This window comes from Mustelus asterias, chromosome 27 (assembly GCF_964213995.1).
Source record: "Mustelus asterias chromosome 27, sMusAst1.hap1.1, whole genome shotgun sequence".
NCBI lineage: Eukaryota > Metazoa > Chordata > Chondrichthyes > Carcharhiniformes > Triakidae > Mustelus > Mustelus asterias.
In genome coordinates, this window is record NC_135827.1 from 14,202,164 (window position 1) to 14,217,517 (window position 15,354).

The following is a 15,354-nucleotide window of genomic DNA, read 5'->3' on the forward strand; positions in this document are numbered from 1 at the left end:
TACACACACATATACAAATTTGCCATATATACACACAATATTGTTGTGATCGAATGAGGAGGGGTAGAATGGGCCCCCCTCTTTTCCCACTCTTTGTTTGATTACAACAGTTTTTTTAAAAAAAGGACATGCTTGCCAATGCAGTGATTGTTTAACCGTTTACATACTGTGACAGTGAAAGACACAGGCTGGTTTCCTCGTAAGTTTTTAAGAAGAAACTAAATACATTTATTGTAATTCATACCAGGTCTAAACAAATTAAGACAAAAAGCTCCATCTCTCTCTCTCTCACACACACACACACACACACAACACACTACAAAGTGGAAGGATAGATTAAGCAGTTTTATAAAGTCCAATAAAAGTCAATCGCTTATGGATCTTGTAGATTGATGAATTGGATGGTTTCCGATTGAGCTCTGTGGTCCTTCTGGATTCAGCATCGAGACCATTTAAAGATGTTTGATGGATCACTTGTATCCTTTCCTTCTCGAAACAACAGCTGCCTGTGGTGTGTTGTTGGTCAAAGAGCAAGCAGAGTCTGAGCTTGCAGGCTGAGTGGAGAGAGAGAGATCCCTATTCCGGGGCAAAATATTTGGTAGGTGGAGCGGGGAGAGCAAATTCGGCATGGAGCAGTTCCTTAAATACAGAAAACGGGACGAGATGTCTCATCACACAATCCCCTCTCACCAACTGACCAGTTACCCAAACATGGTCATTGTTGATTCCAGACCCATGCTTTACATGATGAGATGATGGCTGGATGAGTTCCCTTCTCAGCCAGTGTTTGTAATCTGAAGTGATTCTGTCTAATAATTTGTTCCCACCCAGTTGAGTACACAGGTGATTGGCTGGATATTTTGTGAATGGGTGTCAGGAGGTGGTCCAATCACATTCATTCAAAGTGATTTTCTTTGATGGGTTCTTCCAGACAGGCTGGCTTCATTGGAATGACTTTGGATTGTGTAAAATATAATTATGTAAATGTTCAGCCATTTTACAAGCTGCTGTTTTAAATCTCTGGAATGCTGTGTCAGTCTTTTAAAACTCAACCGGAGGTTTCAGCCCAATAATTAAATGCAGTCATTTTTGATATAAAGAATTGTTTTATAACAGTGCACACATACGCATAGGCACACACGCGTGCACACACACTCATGCACACACTACGCACCCATATAAATCCCATGGACACATATTACTTTGCAACTGGAGTGGTGGGAACCTTGACTATTTCCCTCCCTGCCCTCGGACAATGATGCCAGTTGTTGTCCCAGCTAAGGGTGAATTGGGCTGAATCTGGAACCTCTTTCTCTCTCTAGATCAGTACTACACAGAGCAACACTTTTAAACCCATGCCTCTCCTTGGTACAGCTGAATGAGCCTGACTGAACTTAGGAATCTTAATGTGTGGTTTACCTGGAACTTGGCCCTTCATTTCACGAGTCCTATGTAGGTTATATTCTAATACATGTTGGAACACCAAGGACCATGGCTACAGCCTCAACATTTTATTACCTCAAACACTCCACGCTATGGCTGTCTTTCATCCCAAGTGAATGTCAAAGATCCCATGGTACCATTCAAAGAAGAGGTGGGGAGCTGCCTCTGTTATTGGGGTGGGGGGGGAGGGGGGAGAGCAAATTAAACATGGAGCAGTTTCTTAAACACAAAAAAATGGGGTGAGATAGCTCATCACGTGATCTCCATCTCACCAACTGACCAGTTATCCAAACATGCTCATAGCCAGTTGATTCCAGGTCTGTGCTTTACATGATCAGATGATGGCTGGATGAGTTCCCTTCTCAGCCAATGTTTGTTGTCCAAAGTGATTCTGTCTGATAATTTAATGATTCCCGCTGACTAACATGTATCCCACAACCAGCAGCTAAAACAGATTCAGAAAATGCTGGAAAATCTCAGCAGGTCTGACAACATCTGTGGAGAGAGATCGTTAGCTCTGACGAAGGGTCAACCAGACTCCAAGTGTTAGCTCTATTCAGATGCTGCCAGACCTGCTGAGATTTTCCAGCATTTTCCTTTTATTGTTTCAGCTTCCAGCCTTTAGCTAAAACAGATCATCTGGTCACTATTTCATTGATGGTAAAGCATTCTGAGACATCTTGAGATGAGGAGAAACACAACAGAAAGAGAAGTTATGCCTTTTTTTTGTCTTGGATCTGTAGCTCTTCACTGAGAAGGACTAAGTTTATTACCAGGGTTTAATCTACAAATGCTGCAAATTTGAGATTAAACATGGAAATTGCTTAAATATGTAGCAGACCATTCAGCATCTGAGAAGAGGAGAAAACCCAGTTATCACGATGACATGTGATGACGAGGTGAACTCATTTTGATGAAGGGTTCATAAAGATCAAATTGAAAGATTGAAAGGACTATATATAAGGCTGAGAGAGGCTCCAGAGATAATTAGTAACTCAATACAAGCACACAGAAGAACAACTCATAACAAAGTACCTTTCTCTAGATTTCTGTAGGGTTACAAAACTGAATATTCAATAGTAGTGTACATGTTGTAAGTGGTGCAATCTGATAACTCATAGAGACACAAGTGAGCTATGAATGACTCATCGTGTCGCAACAAAACATTCTCATCATCTAGCATCTACCACAATGTCAAATAATTACTGTATTTACTATTATATTCCCATTATAAAAATGGCAATATAATTTCCATATATAACTTGAGGTTTTCCTCTAGTCAAGTTGTCACCTGGACAGATGGGATTGTGGAATCTTTGATGAGGGAAACTAAATTTAGGATCAAGCTCCACCCCACAGAATCCCTACAGTGCAGAAGGAGGCCATTTTTTTTTAAATTTCAAAAATATACTTTATTCATAAACAAAAACTCTCAAATAAACCATTACAAAACAACATATCCAATAATTACAAACAGTGCAAAAAAAAGTCATTTTTACAATACTATACGATGCTTATTTACACATTACATTCATTACATTTCAAAACTTAAAACTATATACATACATCAGATTTTACTGTGTGCTGTTATTTTTCAGTTTAGCACATAGTTACGCAGGCCGAGGGTATTCTACAGTTACCGGGCTCTCGGTTGAAAGGCTTTACACGGTGGCCTTTCCCCATTGTGCCTTTGTGGCGGCTGCCCCAAGCTTGAGCGCATCCCTCAGCGCGTAGTCCTGGACCTTGGAATGTGCCAGTCTGCAACATTCGGTCGAGGACAAATCTTTCAACTGGAAGATGAGCAAGTTTCGGGCGGACCAAAGTGCATCCTTCACCGAGTTGATGACCCTCCAGCAGCAGTTGATATTTGTCTCGGTGTGCGTCCCTGGAAACAGCCCGTAGGCCAATTGGCACATCGAGTCTGCGTCAACCCTTCGACAGAGCATCCTACCCAGGCCCTAACCCTGTGATGTTCTCTCATAAGGAACTCTTCAAAATGCAGCTAATGAAAATACAACAAATCTTACTCCAACTTATAAATCAAAGAAAGAGTTTAATAAAGAAACATCATTACTTCAAACTTGGGGCCTCGCCCTGGGCCACTCTAAGCTCCCCACAATTCTACATAGTTCCTTATTTACAGTGAATCAACTGGTCAGCTGACTATTACATCAGTCTGTAATTGGTTCCATGTTTTACTGGGTCAGCTAACCCTTACATCTTGTTTCCATTGGTCACATTACATCCAATCAAAGTTGTCACCGGTTACATACTAACGCGTGACCCCACATATTTACCCCACTAATCCCCCTAACCCCACAAATAGCTCCTTCAAAGGTTCATAGCTCCTTGAATGTGGAATATGGTGAAGAAGGCATTCGGCGTGCTTGGCTTCATTGGTCAGAACGTTGAATACAGGAATTGGGACGTCTTGTTGAAGTTGTACAAGACATTGGTAAGGCCACACTTGGAATACTGTGTACAGTTCTGGTCACCCTATTGAAAGGATATTATTAAGCTAGAAAGAATGCAGAAAAGATTTACTAGGATGCTACCGGGACTTGATGGTTTGATTTGATTTTATTTGATTTATTGTTGTCACATGTATTAGCATACAGTGAAAAGTATTGTTTCTTGCATGCTATACCCACAAAGCATAACGTTCATAGAGTTCATAGGGGAGAAGGAAGAGAGTGGGTGCAGAATGTAGTGTTACAGTCATAGTCAGGAGGGTGCAGAGAAAGATCAACTTAATATAAGGTAGATCCATTCAAAAGTCTGATGGCAGCAGGAAGAAGCTGTTCTTGAGTCAGTTGGTACGTGACCTCAGACTTTTGTATCTCTTTCCCGATGGAAAGAGGTGGAAGAGAGAATGTCTGGGGTGTGTTGGGTCCTTAATTATACTGGCTGCTTTGCCAAGGCAGTGGGAAATGTAGACAGAGTCAATGGATGGGAGGCTGGTTTGCGTGGTGAATTGGGCTACATTCACAACCTCTTGTAGTTTCTTGCGGTCTTGGGCTGAGCAGGAGCCATACCAAGCTGTGATACAACCAGAAAGAATGCTGGTTTGATATCCTAATCCCGTCATCACCCCCTTGATTCCCTTTAGCCCCGAGAGCTATATCTAATTTCTTCTTGAAATCATAAATGTTTTGGCCTCAACTACTTTCTGTGGTAGTGAATTCCACACATTCACCAGCCTTTGGGTGAAGAAATTTCTCCTCACCTCAGTCCTAAAAGGTTCACCCCCTTGTCCTCAGACTATGACCCCCTAGTTCTGGACTCCCCCACCATTGGGAACATTCTTTCTGAATCTACCCTGTCTAATCCTGTTAGAATTTTATAAGTTCCTGTGAGATCTGCTCTTACTCTTCTAAACTCTAATGAATGCAATCAACAATTTCAGTAGAATGACATTTCGCCTTGACGACATTAAATGTTCATGAAAGCTTTCCCTTTGTGACATAAAACTGCTGTAAGTGTATTGGGAAGCTGATGTTAGTAATGATAGAATTCTTAAAAAAAAAAGCTTGAAGGTCAAGAGAACATTTAATGGTGAATTAAGCCTCATCTCTCCATTTTTAATCTGTCAAAAGCCTGAAGCTCTTTGAACTCGTGGGGTTTTTTAGTATCCTGGGAATGATCTTTACTCGTTGCATAAGCCGGGCTTTGTTGTGAGAGTTCTTCCCCTTTTTTAATTTGAGAAGTAATGCTGGTTTCTTTCTGTTCTTCCTGCAGTGCCACCGCAGATCGTCGTGCGGCCTCGGGATCAGATCGTAGCCCAGGGCCGCTCCGTCATCTTCCTCTGTGAGACCAAGGGGAACCCTCCCCCGGCTGTCTTTTGGCAAAAGGAGGGAAGCCAGGTGGGATTTGTCGCAGTCGGACAGCCGCAGTAACAGAAACTCAAACTCACGGTCTTGTTCCTCATGAGAAAGGAGTCGAACATCTTTCCGAAAGGGGAGGGTCTGTAGTCGCGAAGGTTGGAGACTGGGGCAGCATGGTGGCATAGTGGTTAGCACTTCTCACTGTGCCCACCACAGACAATCACCCAAGGCCGGAATTGAACCCTATGAGGCAGCAGTGCTCACCACTCTGCCACTGTGCTGCCCAGTGTATAGTTAAACATAAATTAGAAAGAAAAAATGATGGGAATACTCAGCGGGTGAGGCAGCTTCTGTGGAGAGAGAAACAGTTAATGTTTCAGGTCAAGGCACATAGTCGGAACAGAGTGGCACAGGGAGAAGTTTATAATCTGCACCTAACTGCCCTATTCTGAGTTCATTGCAATTGATGCTGATGCTGGCTACTTGAAATAATAGGGTATCCCACTGTCCAGCATGAATATCCCTCTTCTCCGATTAATGCATACAGTGACATACTTACAAACTGGACAACACTTCCTGTGAGTTGCCTGCAGACGATAAGAGTTCCTACGCTTTAGCGTGCAGAGACTGGTTCCCTGGGCTTTCAAGTGCTTTTCAGGAGCTGCTGGGCTTCCACATGAGTGATCCTGTTAAGAATTTGAGTAGAGAAAGTGCCTCAGCAAATACTGTTCTGCAGAGCAGTTACTGTAACTACAAGGCCCTGGGCCCCTGGGACATGGTCTCTGGGGTTAACTGTTACATTTAGACAATGAAGATATTACTATGTAAAGCTAGCCCAGCTGTCAGAGGTATCCTGTTGCTGTTAATAGGATCATTCCCAGTGATTCTTTTACCCATTTTACTTCTTGGACTCGTCCTGCTAATTGACCCCCCACCGCCTCCCAACGACCTTGGAACTTTGACCTTTCACCCAGCTCTTCATGTATTATTATTTGAAGCATTTAACCATTCTGGGAGCTCAATCCTTCTGATATTTCAAAATATAAATTTCATCAGAAAATTAGCATTAAAATATTTGCGTGAATCCCAAATCTTGGCCATTCTGTCATTGGAGCTTTGGAACAAAGACAGGAATTACTTTGCCAGCCGGAACCACTTAGATCCTGGAGGATGCCTGCATTTTTTTTTCTTTATTCTTTCATGGAATGTAGCATTGTTGACAAGATTGGCATTTTTTGCCCATCCCTAATTGCCCTTTAACTTAATGGGTTCATGAGGCCATGCACAGTGCGGGGAACAGGGGAGAGAGGGATTGCTGCATGCACAGAGTGGGGAAGTTGAGGAAAGCATCCACGCTCTAATGTTACTCCCTGGACCGCAACAACCAGCAGGTAAACGTGAATCTGGATAGCGTCAGCAAGCAGCAATACGGGAGAGAATGTTGTGATATGGGAAGATAGCACTGCTGCCTCACAGCCAGGGACCTGGGTTCAATTTCCGGCTTGGGTCACTGTCTGTGTAAAGTTTGCACATTCGCCCCGCGTCTGCATGGGTTTCCTCCGGGTGCTCCGGTTTCCTCCCACAGTCCAAAGATGTGTGGGTTAGGTTGATTGGCCATGCTAAATTGACCCTTAGTGTCAGGGAGATTAGCAGAGTAAATATGTGGGGTTACGGGAATAGGGCCTGGGTGGGATCAGTGCAGAATCGATGGTCTTATTGGCCTCCTTCTGCACTGTAGGGATTCTATGAGTTCAGAGGGCAGTTAAGAATCAGTCACACTGCTGTGGCTCTGGAGTCAAATGTAGGCCAGAATAGGTAAGGATGGCAGATTTCCTTCCCCAAGGACATTAGTGAACCAGATGGGTTCTTACAACAATTGATGATGAGGTTATTGAGGCTAACTTTAGATTCCAGATTTATTAATTGAATTTAAATTCCACCAGTTGCCATGGTGGTATTTGAACCCATGTCCCCAGCGTATTAGCCTAGGCCTCTGGATTACACATCCAGTGACAATACCACTACACCACTGTCTCCCAAAGGTGATATGGAAAAAACCAAAGAGGTAAAGAAAATATACACAAACCCATAAGAAGCAATGAAAATAATCAAAACAATTTAACGTAATACAGTAAAAGATTTAACTTTAAATATTGGGCACCAATTTAGGACAATCCCTGTCTTGTGCTTTTGCTTCCTGCCTGTTTCACACCTGACACGTGGGCAGCATGGTGGCACAGTGGTTAGCACTGCTGCCTCACAGCATCAGGGATCCGAGTTCCATTCCGGCCTTGGGTGACTGTGTGGAGTTTGCATGCTCTACCCTTGTCTGTGTGGGTTTCCTCCGGGTGCTCCAGTTTCCTCCCACAGTCCAAAGATATGGAGGTTAGGTTAGGCTAAATTGCCCCAAGATGTGTACGTCAGGGGGATTAGCGGTGTAAATACATGATGTTATGAGAATAAGGCTTGGGTGGGATCGTTGTCAGGGAGAGTCGGTGTGGGCTCAATGGGTCAAATGGCCTCCTTCTGCATTGTAGGGATTCTATGATTTTATGATTCACATGCCTCCTCTCCTGAAGATCTGACATATTTTTGGGGTATAATTCCATGGACACCAGCTGCCCTCCCACACTTCACCAACCAACCATGGATTCTGCACGAGTCTTGACGTTGAGTATTGGTAGGGAAGGAAGATGGACTTAAGTGAGGATTTTGAGGTCATTGAAATACATGTGAACAGTAACAGGGAAGGAAATCTGCCATCCTTACCTCGTCTGGCCTACATATGAAGCAAGAAGTGTGGTAGCCAATATTCACAAAAACAAGGTCCTACAAGTGAGATAAACTGTTTTGGTGATGTTGATTGAGTGCTGAGCTTGTTTTAGCGCACAATGGTGGCCATTTTGAATCTGATGAATAGCCAATGTGAATTTATAAATCTTCAGTTTTATTTTCTTGGCCTCCAGTCTCTCTCTGCATCAACATTCAATCTAACTAATTCTCTGCTGATTACAGCCAAGTTAACTTGAGGGTGAGGGATGAAGATTAGATCCCACCGAGATCCTCTCCAAAATACTGAGATAGTTTGCATCTGCTTGAGGGGCGGTTGGGGCCTCAATTTAACATCTCATCTGAAAGATGGCACCTCAGAATGCAGCACTCCCTCAATACTGCGCGGGACTGTCCCCATGTGCTCAGATCTCTGGAGTGGGACCATCAGGTAGTTAGAGTTGGAGTGGGGCAGAATTGATATAGAATCATAGAAACCCTGCAGAGCAAAGGAGGCCATTCGGCCCATCGAGCCTGCACCGACAGCAATCCCATCCAGGCCCAATCCCCGTAGCCCCACATATTTACCCTACTAATCCCTCTAACCTACGCATCCCAGGACACTAAGGTTCAATTAGCCTGGACTTACCAGTCCTGATCTGATGCTGAGCTCAAGCACACGCTCATTCCAGCAAAAAAAAGTGGGAGCATCAACACGGGCTGATTTCTCCTCTCCTCACCCACCCTACCTCCCCCTCTTTTTCTGCTGGCCATTACAGTGTACTTACCCTGAGTGAGACCAGTACTTGACATCGACCAAGTGCAAGTGGGCTCCACGTAGTTACCTAGTAAAACTATCCATGCAGCCCAACAAGGTCAAATCTGTTGATTAACCTGACTGTAATGTCTATTGCAATTTTGTTTTACTCTGGAACAATGAACAACGGGCTGGTTAAAACATGAGGGACAGCAGAGTGTTTCAATCAGCTGGAGGGGCTTTGCAATCCCGAGCGAGACAGACGACCGACGCAAGGATAGATATCTGATGACTTTGACCCTGACAGTAGCTGGGAGCTTAGCTGCGACTGTCAAGTTTGTTTTAGCAGACGGAGTTGTCCATTTTGAATCTGATTAAGTGCCAGTGTGCATTTATAAACCTGGTAGTCTTCAGTTTTAGTTTATTGGCCTCCAGTCTCTCTCTTTGTAAAAATCCAATAAAACTAATTTTCTGCTGATTACAGTCAGGTTAACTTGGGGAGTGAGGAAAAGAGAAGGTTAGATACTGAGAATAGTGTTCTGTTGGTACATTGCATTGTGTAGGGTTGCAAGACATTCTTTCAGCGTTTAGCAAATTCCCCCGATTTAATTCTGTCATTCATTCTCTCTATATTTAACATTGTGCACATTGTGTGGTTTTTTTTAAGGTAATTTAAGAGCCAGGGTGGAGAGAATATTTTTTTATGAAGCAAATTGTTGTCATCTGGAATGTATTGCCTGGAAGGAGATTCAATACTAATGTTCAAAATGGAATTGAATAAGTACTTGAAGGGGAATAAATTTCAGGGTCATGCGGGAAGAGCAGAGGGAATGGGACTAAATGGATATCTCTTACAAAGAGCCAACGCAGGAACGATGGGCTGAATGGCTTCCTTCTGTGCTCTGTGATTCTATGATCCTCATTAGGATGATGTGGAGATGCCAGCGTTGGACTGGGTTAAGCACAGTAAGAAGTCTCACAACACCAGTTAAAGCTCCGAGCTTGAGACTCCGAAAGCTTGTGCTGCCAAATAAACCTGTTGGACTTTAACCTGGTGTTGTGAGACTTCTTACTGTCCTCATTAGGATGTCAGTAAAGCATGAATCAGCAACATCTTGGGTTAATAGAACAGTCAGCTATTCAGTTGTATATGCCATTGCTCCATGCTAGAATCCCTACAGTGCAGAAGGAGGCCATTCGGCCCATCGAGTCTGCACCGAGCACAATCCAACCCAAGCCCCATCCCCATAACCTCATGCATTTACCCTAGCTAGCCCCCCCCCCCTGACACTGAGGGGCAATTTAGCGTGGCCAATCCACTTTTTGATTTGATTTGATTTTGATTTGATTTATTATTGTCACATATAGTAACACAGTGAAAAGTATTGTTTCTTGCGCGCCATACAGACAAAACATAGCACCCGGAGGAAACCCACGCAGACACGGGGAGAACGTGCAAACTCCACACAGACAGCGACCCAAGCCGGGAATCGAACCTGGGTCCCTGGAACTGTGAGGCAGCAGTGCTAACCACTGTGCCACCGTGCCAGCTGGTGTGGGCGGTAGAAAGAGGCCGAGGGTTTTCCACTTTTGTGTTCACCAGTCCTGATTTTAACTCCAGTGAAACGAATTTGTAGGGAACTCCATCCATTCTAGATCATCCCAGGATGAAGCACGGATGTTTACAGGTCGGTTCCTGGCAATGTTGTGGTGAAGGCACATGAAATCCGTCATAGAGTTTTCAAATGTCTGGGTTTAAGTAAATGAGTCTTCTTACTTATAATTTTTTTGTTCAATACACTTTATTGGAAAATTGATCAGATGTGTGTACAGTGTTGCATTCTGGAGCATGACAATGAGACTGGTTCTGTCTACTTGATACCTCCGAACACCTACACTCAGCAATATCCAATTTAAAACAGACACCATGTGGATTAACAAACACCTAAAAGATTGGAGGAAAGCAGTAATTGATGCCATTGCACAGGATAAACGTGGCGACAGCGTTGAATGGGGCTGTGGTCAGGCTCATCCATTTGCTTAGTGTAGTCTAGATCGGACAGATGATGTTTGTGTACCCCGCTCAGTTTGTATTGCCAGAGTGCAGCTGTTACCACAATGAATTACACTTGCCTTTCTTTGCTACAGATCCTGCTTTTCCCCAGCCAGCCTCAGCCTTTGGGGCGTTTCTCTGTCTCTCCGAAAGGCGAACTGACAATTACCGATGTCCAGTCAGGCGATTCTGGGTATTACATGTGTCAGGCAATCAGCGTGGCCGGCAGCATCCTGTCCAAAGCACTCCTGGAGGTAGAAGATGGTAAGTCCGAGAGCACATTTCACATCCACTCCCCCTCCTCCCTTTGTGTGTTGGAAGAAAGATGGATCGATTTCCATGTCTGCAATGTAGGACTGAAGTACCGCACTGGTACCATGGTAGCCAAACAGAACTTAGAAATTGTTGCAGATATTTTATTTGGGAATTCTTTGTGAGCCTAAAGACCAAAATTATTCTACTTATTCATCTCCCTACTCTGCAACTGTACTGGTCTTGAAATTTACAAAATGATTCAGGGCTGAGAGGCTCTGAATCTCAGCAGTAATGAGACAGCAATCATTCTGTAGTGCAGTGATGGGCAACCTCTGGCCCAGGGGCCACGTGCATTCCAGAGTTCTGAGCGCACCCCATGAGACGTTTTGTTAACCGTTGCCCATGCGCAGGGTTGCCGCATTCCACTGATGTCCGTCCACATCGTTTTTTTTCCTACCAAATGACTGAAGTGATACGCACGTAAAGCAAAGGTATGTGAAGTGAGGTGCTTGCTGATTATTGACTGAGAGAGCCAAAGCATCCAAAGTATAAATACTTATTTTGTTTTTACCATTTTAAATTGGGGAGTTCTATTGGTGTATGAATGATTAAGCGTCTTCTGTAACTCGGCGTGTATTAACTGTATTTAATCTTATTCATGGGGTCATGGTTAGTGAACAAGCCCGATTTCAATCTTGTGGCCCACTAAGATGAAGGAGAGCCACTCATGCGGCCCACTCACTAGCCTAGGTTGCCCATCAGTGCTGTGGTGGACTATAGCACCTCGTCACTTTAAAGTGTGAGTTAACACAGGCTAGAATTCTGCCTGTTACGGAGGAGAGAGAACCCAAATTCGACTCCTGACCGTCATAAGATAGATTTAAGTGTCAATAATTTACAACCTTTTTTTAAAGCGGTAGAGTGTATCTAATTTTTCAATTTAGCCCGTTATGCTTAGCCTGGAGTCAGTCAGTGGGGTGGAGCTAAGATGTTGTAAGTGGGCTGAGAAATAGATGAGTCAAAAATTATTAATGGCCTTTGCAGTCTGCATTAAAGCTCCTGCAGTGGCCCAGAGGAGTACCCGCTGTACCAGTGTGAAATTTCTATTGCTCTCACCAATCAACCCCGTTTGAATGAAGTTTCGGATTAGGTCTTTTGTTGAGGGCCCATAATCTCCAAGAATGGCCAAGGCATGTTGCATTCTGCAGGCAGTTTGGACTGGTTGCAAACCCCGGTTGCAGAAGATAATGGGCTGTTCCTTGAAGCAGGATGGCCTTGCATGCTTCTCCAGGTTGCTCGCTCTGTTTTCATTCCAACCATTGACCATCTAGTTCGCTGCCACCCTGTTACAGTTGCTGTGTGGATCGGGGGGAGTGCATACAGGACTGAAGAGGGGATGGGCTAGTGACGCTGTGAGCCATGCAGAATGATTTAGCTCCCAAAAACAAAGATTAAGATAGATTTTCTCCACTTGAATATCCATCAGAGCAACTGCTTACATTTATATAGAGCCAGTCACTTACATCGGCTGCTTCACTGGAGCGCTATCAAGGAGCATTGCTACTAATTTCTATTATGTTTCTACAGAAAATAATTGAGGCCAAAACGTTGTCTGATTTCAAGAAGAAATTAGATATAGCTCTTGGGGCTAAAGGGATCAAGAGATACAGGGGGGAAAGGCGGAGGATCAGGATATTGAATTTGATGATCAGCTATGATCATAATGAATGGCAGAGCAGGCACGAAGGGCCGAATGGCCTCCTCCTGCTTCTAGTTTCTATCAAACAAACTTTGTCACTTAGCGACATAGGGAGAAATTACAACAGACGGTCAAAAGCTTTGTCAAAGAGGTAGATTTTAAGGTCAGTCTCAACGTTGGGAAGAGAGGTGGAAAGGTGTGGGGAAGAATCGAGCAGCTGAGGGCATTGGCAAAGGGAGCACAGCAGTGCATTTCCCGACAGTGCCGCTCCTCCAGACACACTGGGCCCCCAACACCAACCGCATCAGCCTCAGGAGCTGTAATTGATGATGTCGGAAGAGATTACCGCACCATTAAAGGAACGCAACTGGGTAACAAACAGTTCAGAGGAATCACCTGGGTTCCCAGAGCCCCATTTTAAAACGTTGTCAGTCTCGTGTCAGACCAAATGATCTTGGGCTGACTTCTCCTGGCCCTGATAGAATAGTGAAGCCCCTCTGGCATTGTGAATGATGAGCACAGCCTGTGATAGCTGACAGGATGACAGACCTCCCCGAGACTACCTCTGCTCAGGGTGAGCCACTAACCGTGATTGATTTTCTTCCCTCTCCCCCTCGCTGCAGATTGTTGCTGGGAAACTCAATTGAGTGTGAGCGTTCAGCAGCCCCTGACGCTGCTTCCAAATCAATGGGGTATAATTCATGCTGCAAATGAGTGCAGGAAATAGAATTTGGGGAGCGTATCTCTGCACTGTGTCATCTTGCATGTTTTCATACCTCATCTGGTTTGCACAATAGGAAGCACAAGTGCAAATCCGTAACTGCTAACATTACAGCAGTCTTGGGGCATCCTTATAAGGGAAGCTATTTATTTATACTTTGCCTAAATGTTTACCATGTTTGTGTGGCATTCTCTGTTCGATACTTCACCTGAAGTCGTTCAAGTTAAAGGCCCAACACCATCTCTTGTAGAAAGAAGGGATGGCCAATAAGTGCAAGTCTATTTATCCGCAAGTATGTTTTTTGTATAAATAAATAGCTCAGCCCTTCACTATTTACACTCCCATATAAAGAGCTGTTGCCGTTTATTGGGGGAGCTTAAGGAATGGGCTCTGAGTTGCTGATGTTGGTGGATGTAGAAAGGAAAAGAAGTTTGAAAGAAAATTAAGAGTAAACTTTCAAGGTTACATTCATAGAAGCATAAATAATGAAGTATAAGGGATTAACATGTAAACCTTTAGTGCGGTTGAAACACAGCTTTCAGAGCAGGAGGAGCAGGCACTATTTCGGAATCCCTTCTCTATGACGGTTGTGTGGGACATGGAGTGAGTGATGTCCGCTCTGCCCAAAGTCAGCTCCTTGGCTTATCGCCTGCTGAGGCTTCATCATCTGCCGTTTCTTTGGCTGATCCGTTTCAGGGGTGGATTGCCAATGCTTTCCACTTATTACGGGGCAGCAGGACTCAAGATTGCCTCAGCTCGAATGGGAATCAATCCCGAACTGTTTCATGTTCTTCAATTCTTGATCTTCATCCTTTCACCTTAAATTCTCAATTTGTTATAAAATAAAAGCCTGTTTTTTAAAAAAATCATTCATGGGCTGTTTCTGGCTCGCCCAGCATTTGTTGCCCATCCCTAATTGCCCCTGAACAACAGAGAGGGCCGAAGGGCCTGTACTGCGCTGTTCTATGTCCTATGTTCTATGAACTGAGTGTCTTGCTGACCATTTCAGAAGGCATCTAAGAGTCGACCACATTGCTGTGGGTCTGGAATCACATTTGGCACTTGGGTTTTTACACCTCATGAACCAGATGGGTTTTTACACCAATCGACAACAGTTTTGTGGCCACCATTAGGTGTTTAATTCCAGAATTTAAAAATTAAATTCAGATTTCACCATCTGCCGTGGTGGGATTTGAACCTTGGTCCCCAGGCCATTACCCATGGTCTCTGGATTGCTAGTCCAGTGACAATACCACGACACCCCTGCCTCCCCTAAAACACCAACAAGCCTACGTTGTGCGGGCTTGAAGAGGTTGTGGAAGAACCTGCTCTTCCAGTGAGTGTGGAGGACAGAGTTTCATAGAATCCTACAGTGCAGAAGGAGGCAATTTAGCCCATTGAGTCTGCACCAACACAATCCCACCCAGGCACTATCCCCACAACCCCATTAGAAGTCAGGTCCTGGAATATTTTGGCTATTTCCTTGGCCCAGTCATGGTCGCTGCCTCATTGTTGCATTTACTCAGCTCAACCTTCCATCACTGCAATTTTCCAGAATATAGTTTGTTCCACTGAGAGTCTCCTGATGTTATTGAATGTATACCATTGACGTTGGGGGGAATTTTACCATTTTGAGTCTAAGTGCCGGATCTGGGCGTCAAATAGATCCGCGCCTGGAATCCTCTTTGCAGCGCGCCCATACCCGTTTTGCCGGCTCCAGCGCAATTCGCGCTGTGGGTGGGGCTTAGCGCTGGCGGACCGATCGGAGCTCTGAACTGCGCATGCGCAGTTTGAAAAAAATCTGACAGCACGCCCAGGCGCGAAAAAAAAAGC

The 15,354-nt window shown here is 44.3% G+C and overlaps 1 protein-coding gene across 1 annotated transcript in view; it reads left to right on the forward strand.

The window, feature by feature from the left end:
* Nucleotides 1-15,354, forward strand: part of robo3 (roundabout, axon guidance receptor, homolog 3 (Drosophila)) — a 322,494-nt gene that overhangs the window by 177,921 nt on the left and 129,219 nt on the right. Inside the window, exons 7-8 of the mRNA XM_078198844.1 lie at nt 5,182-5,306; nt 10,942-11,110. Of these exons, the coding sequence (XP_078054970.1) occupies nt 5,182-5,306; nt 10,942-11,110 (294 nt within the window). The remainder of the gene's footprint in view (nt 1-5,181; nt 5,307-10,941; nt 11,111-15,354) is intronic.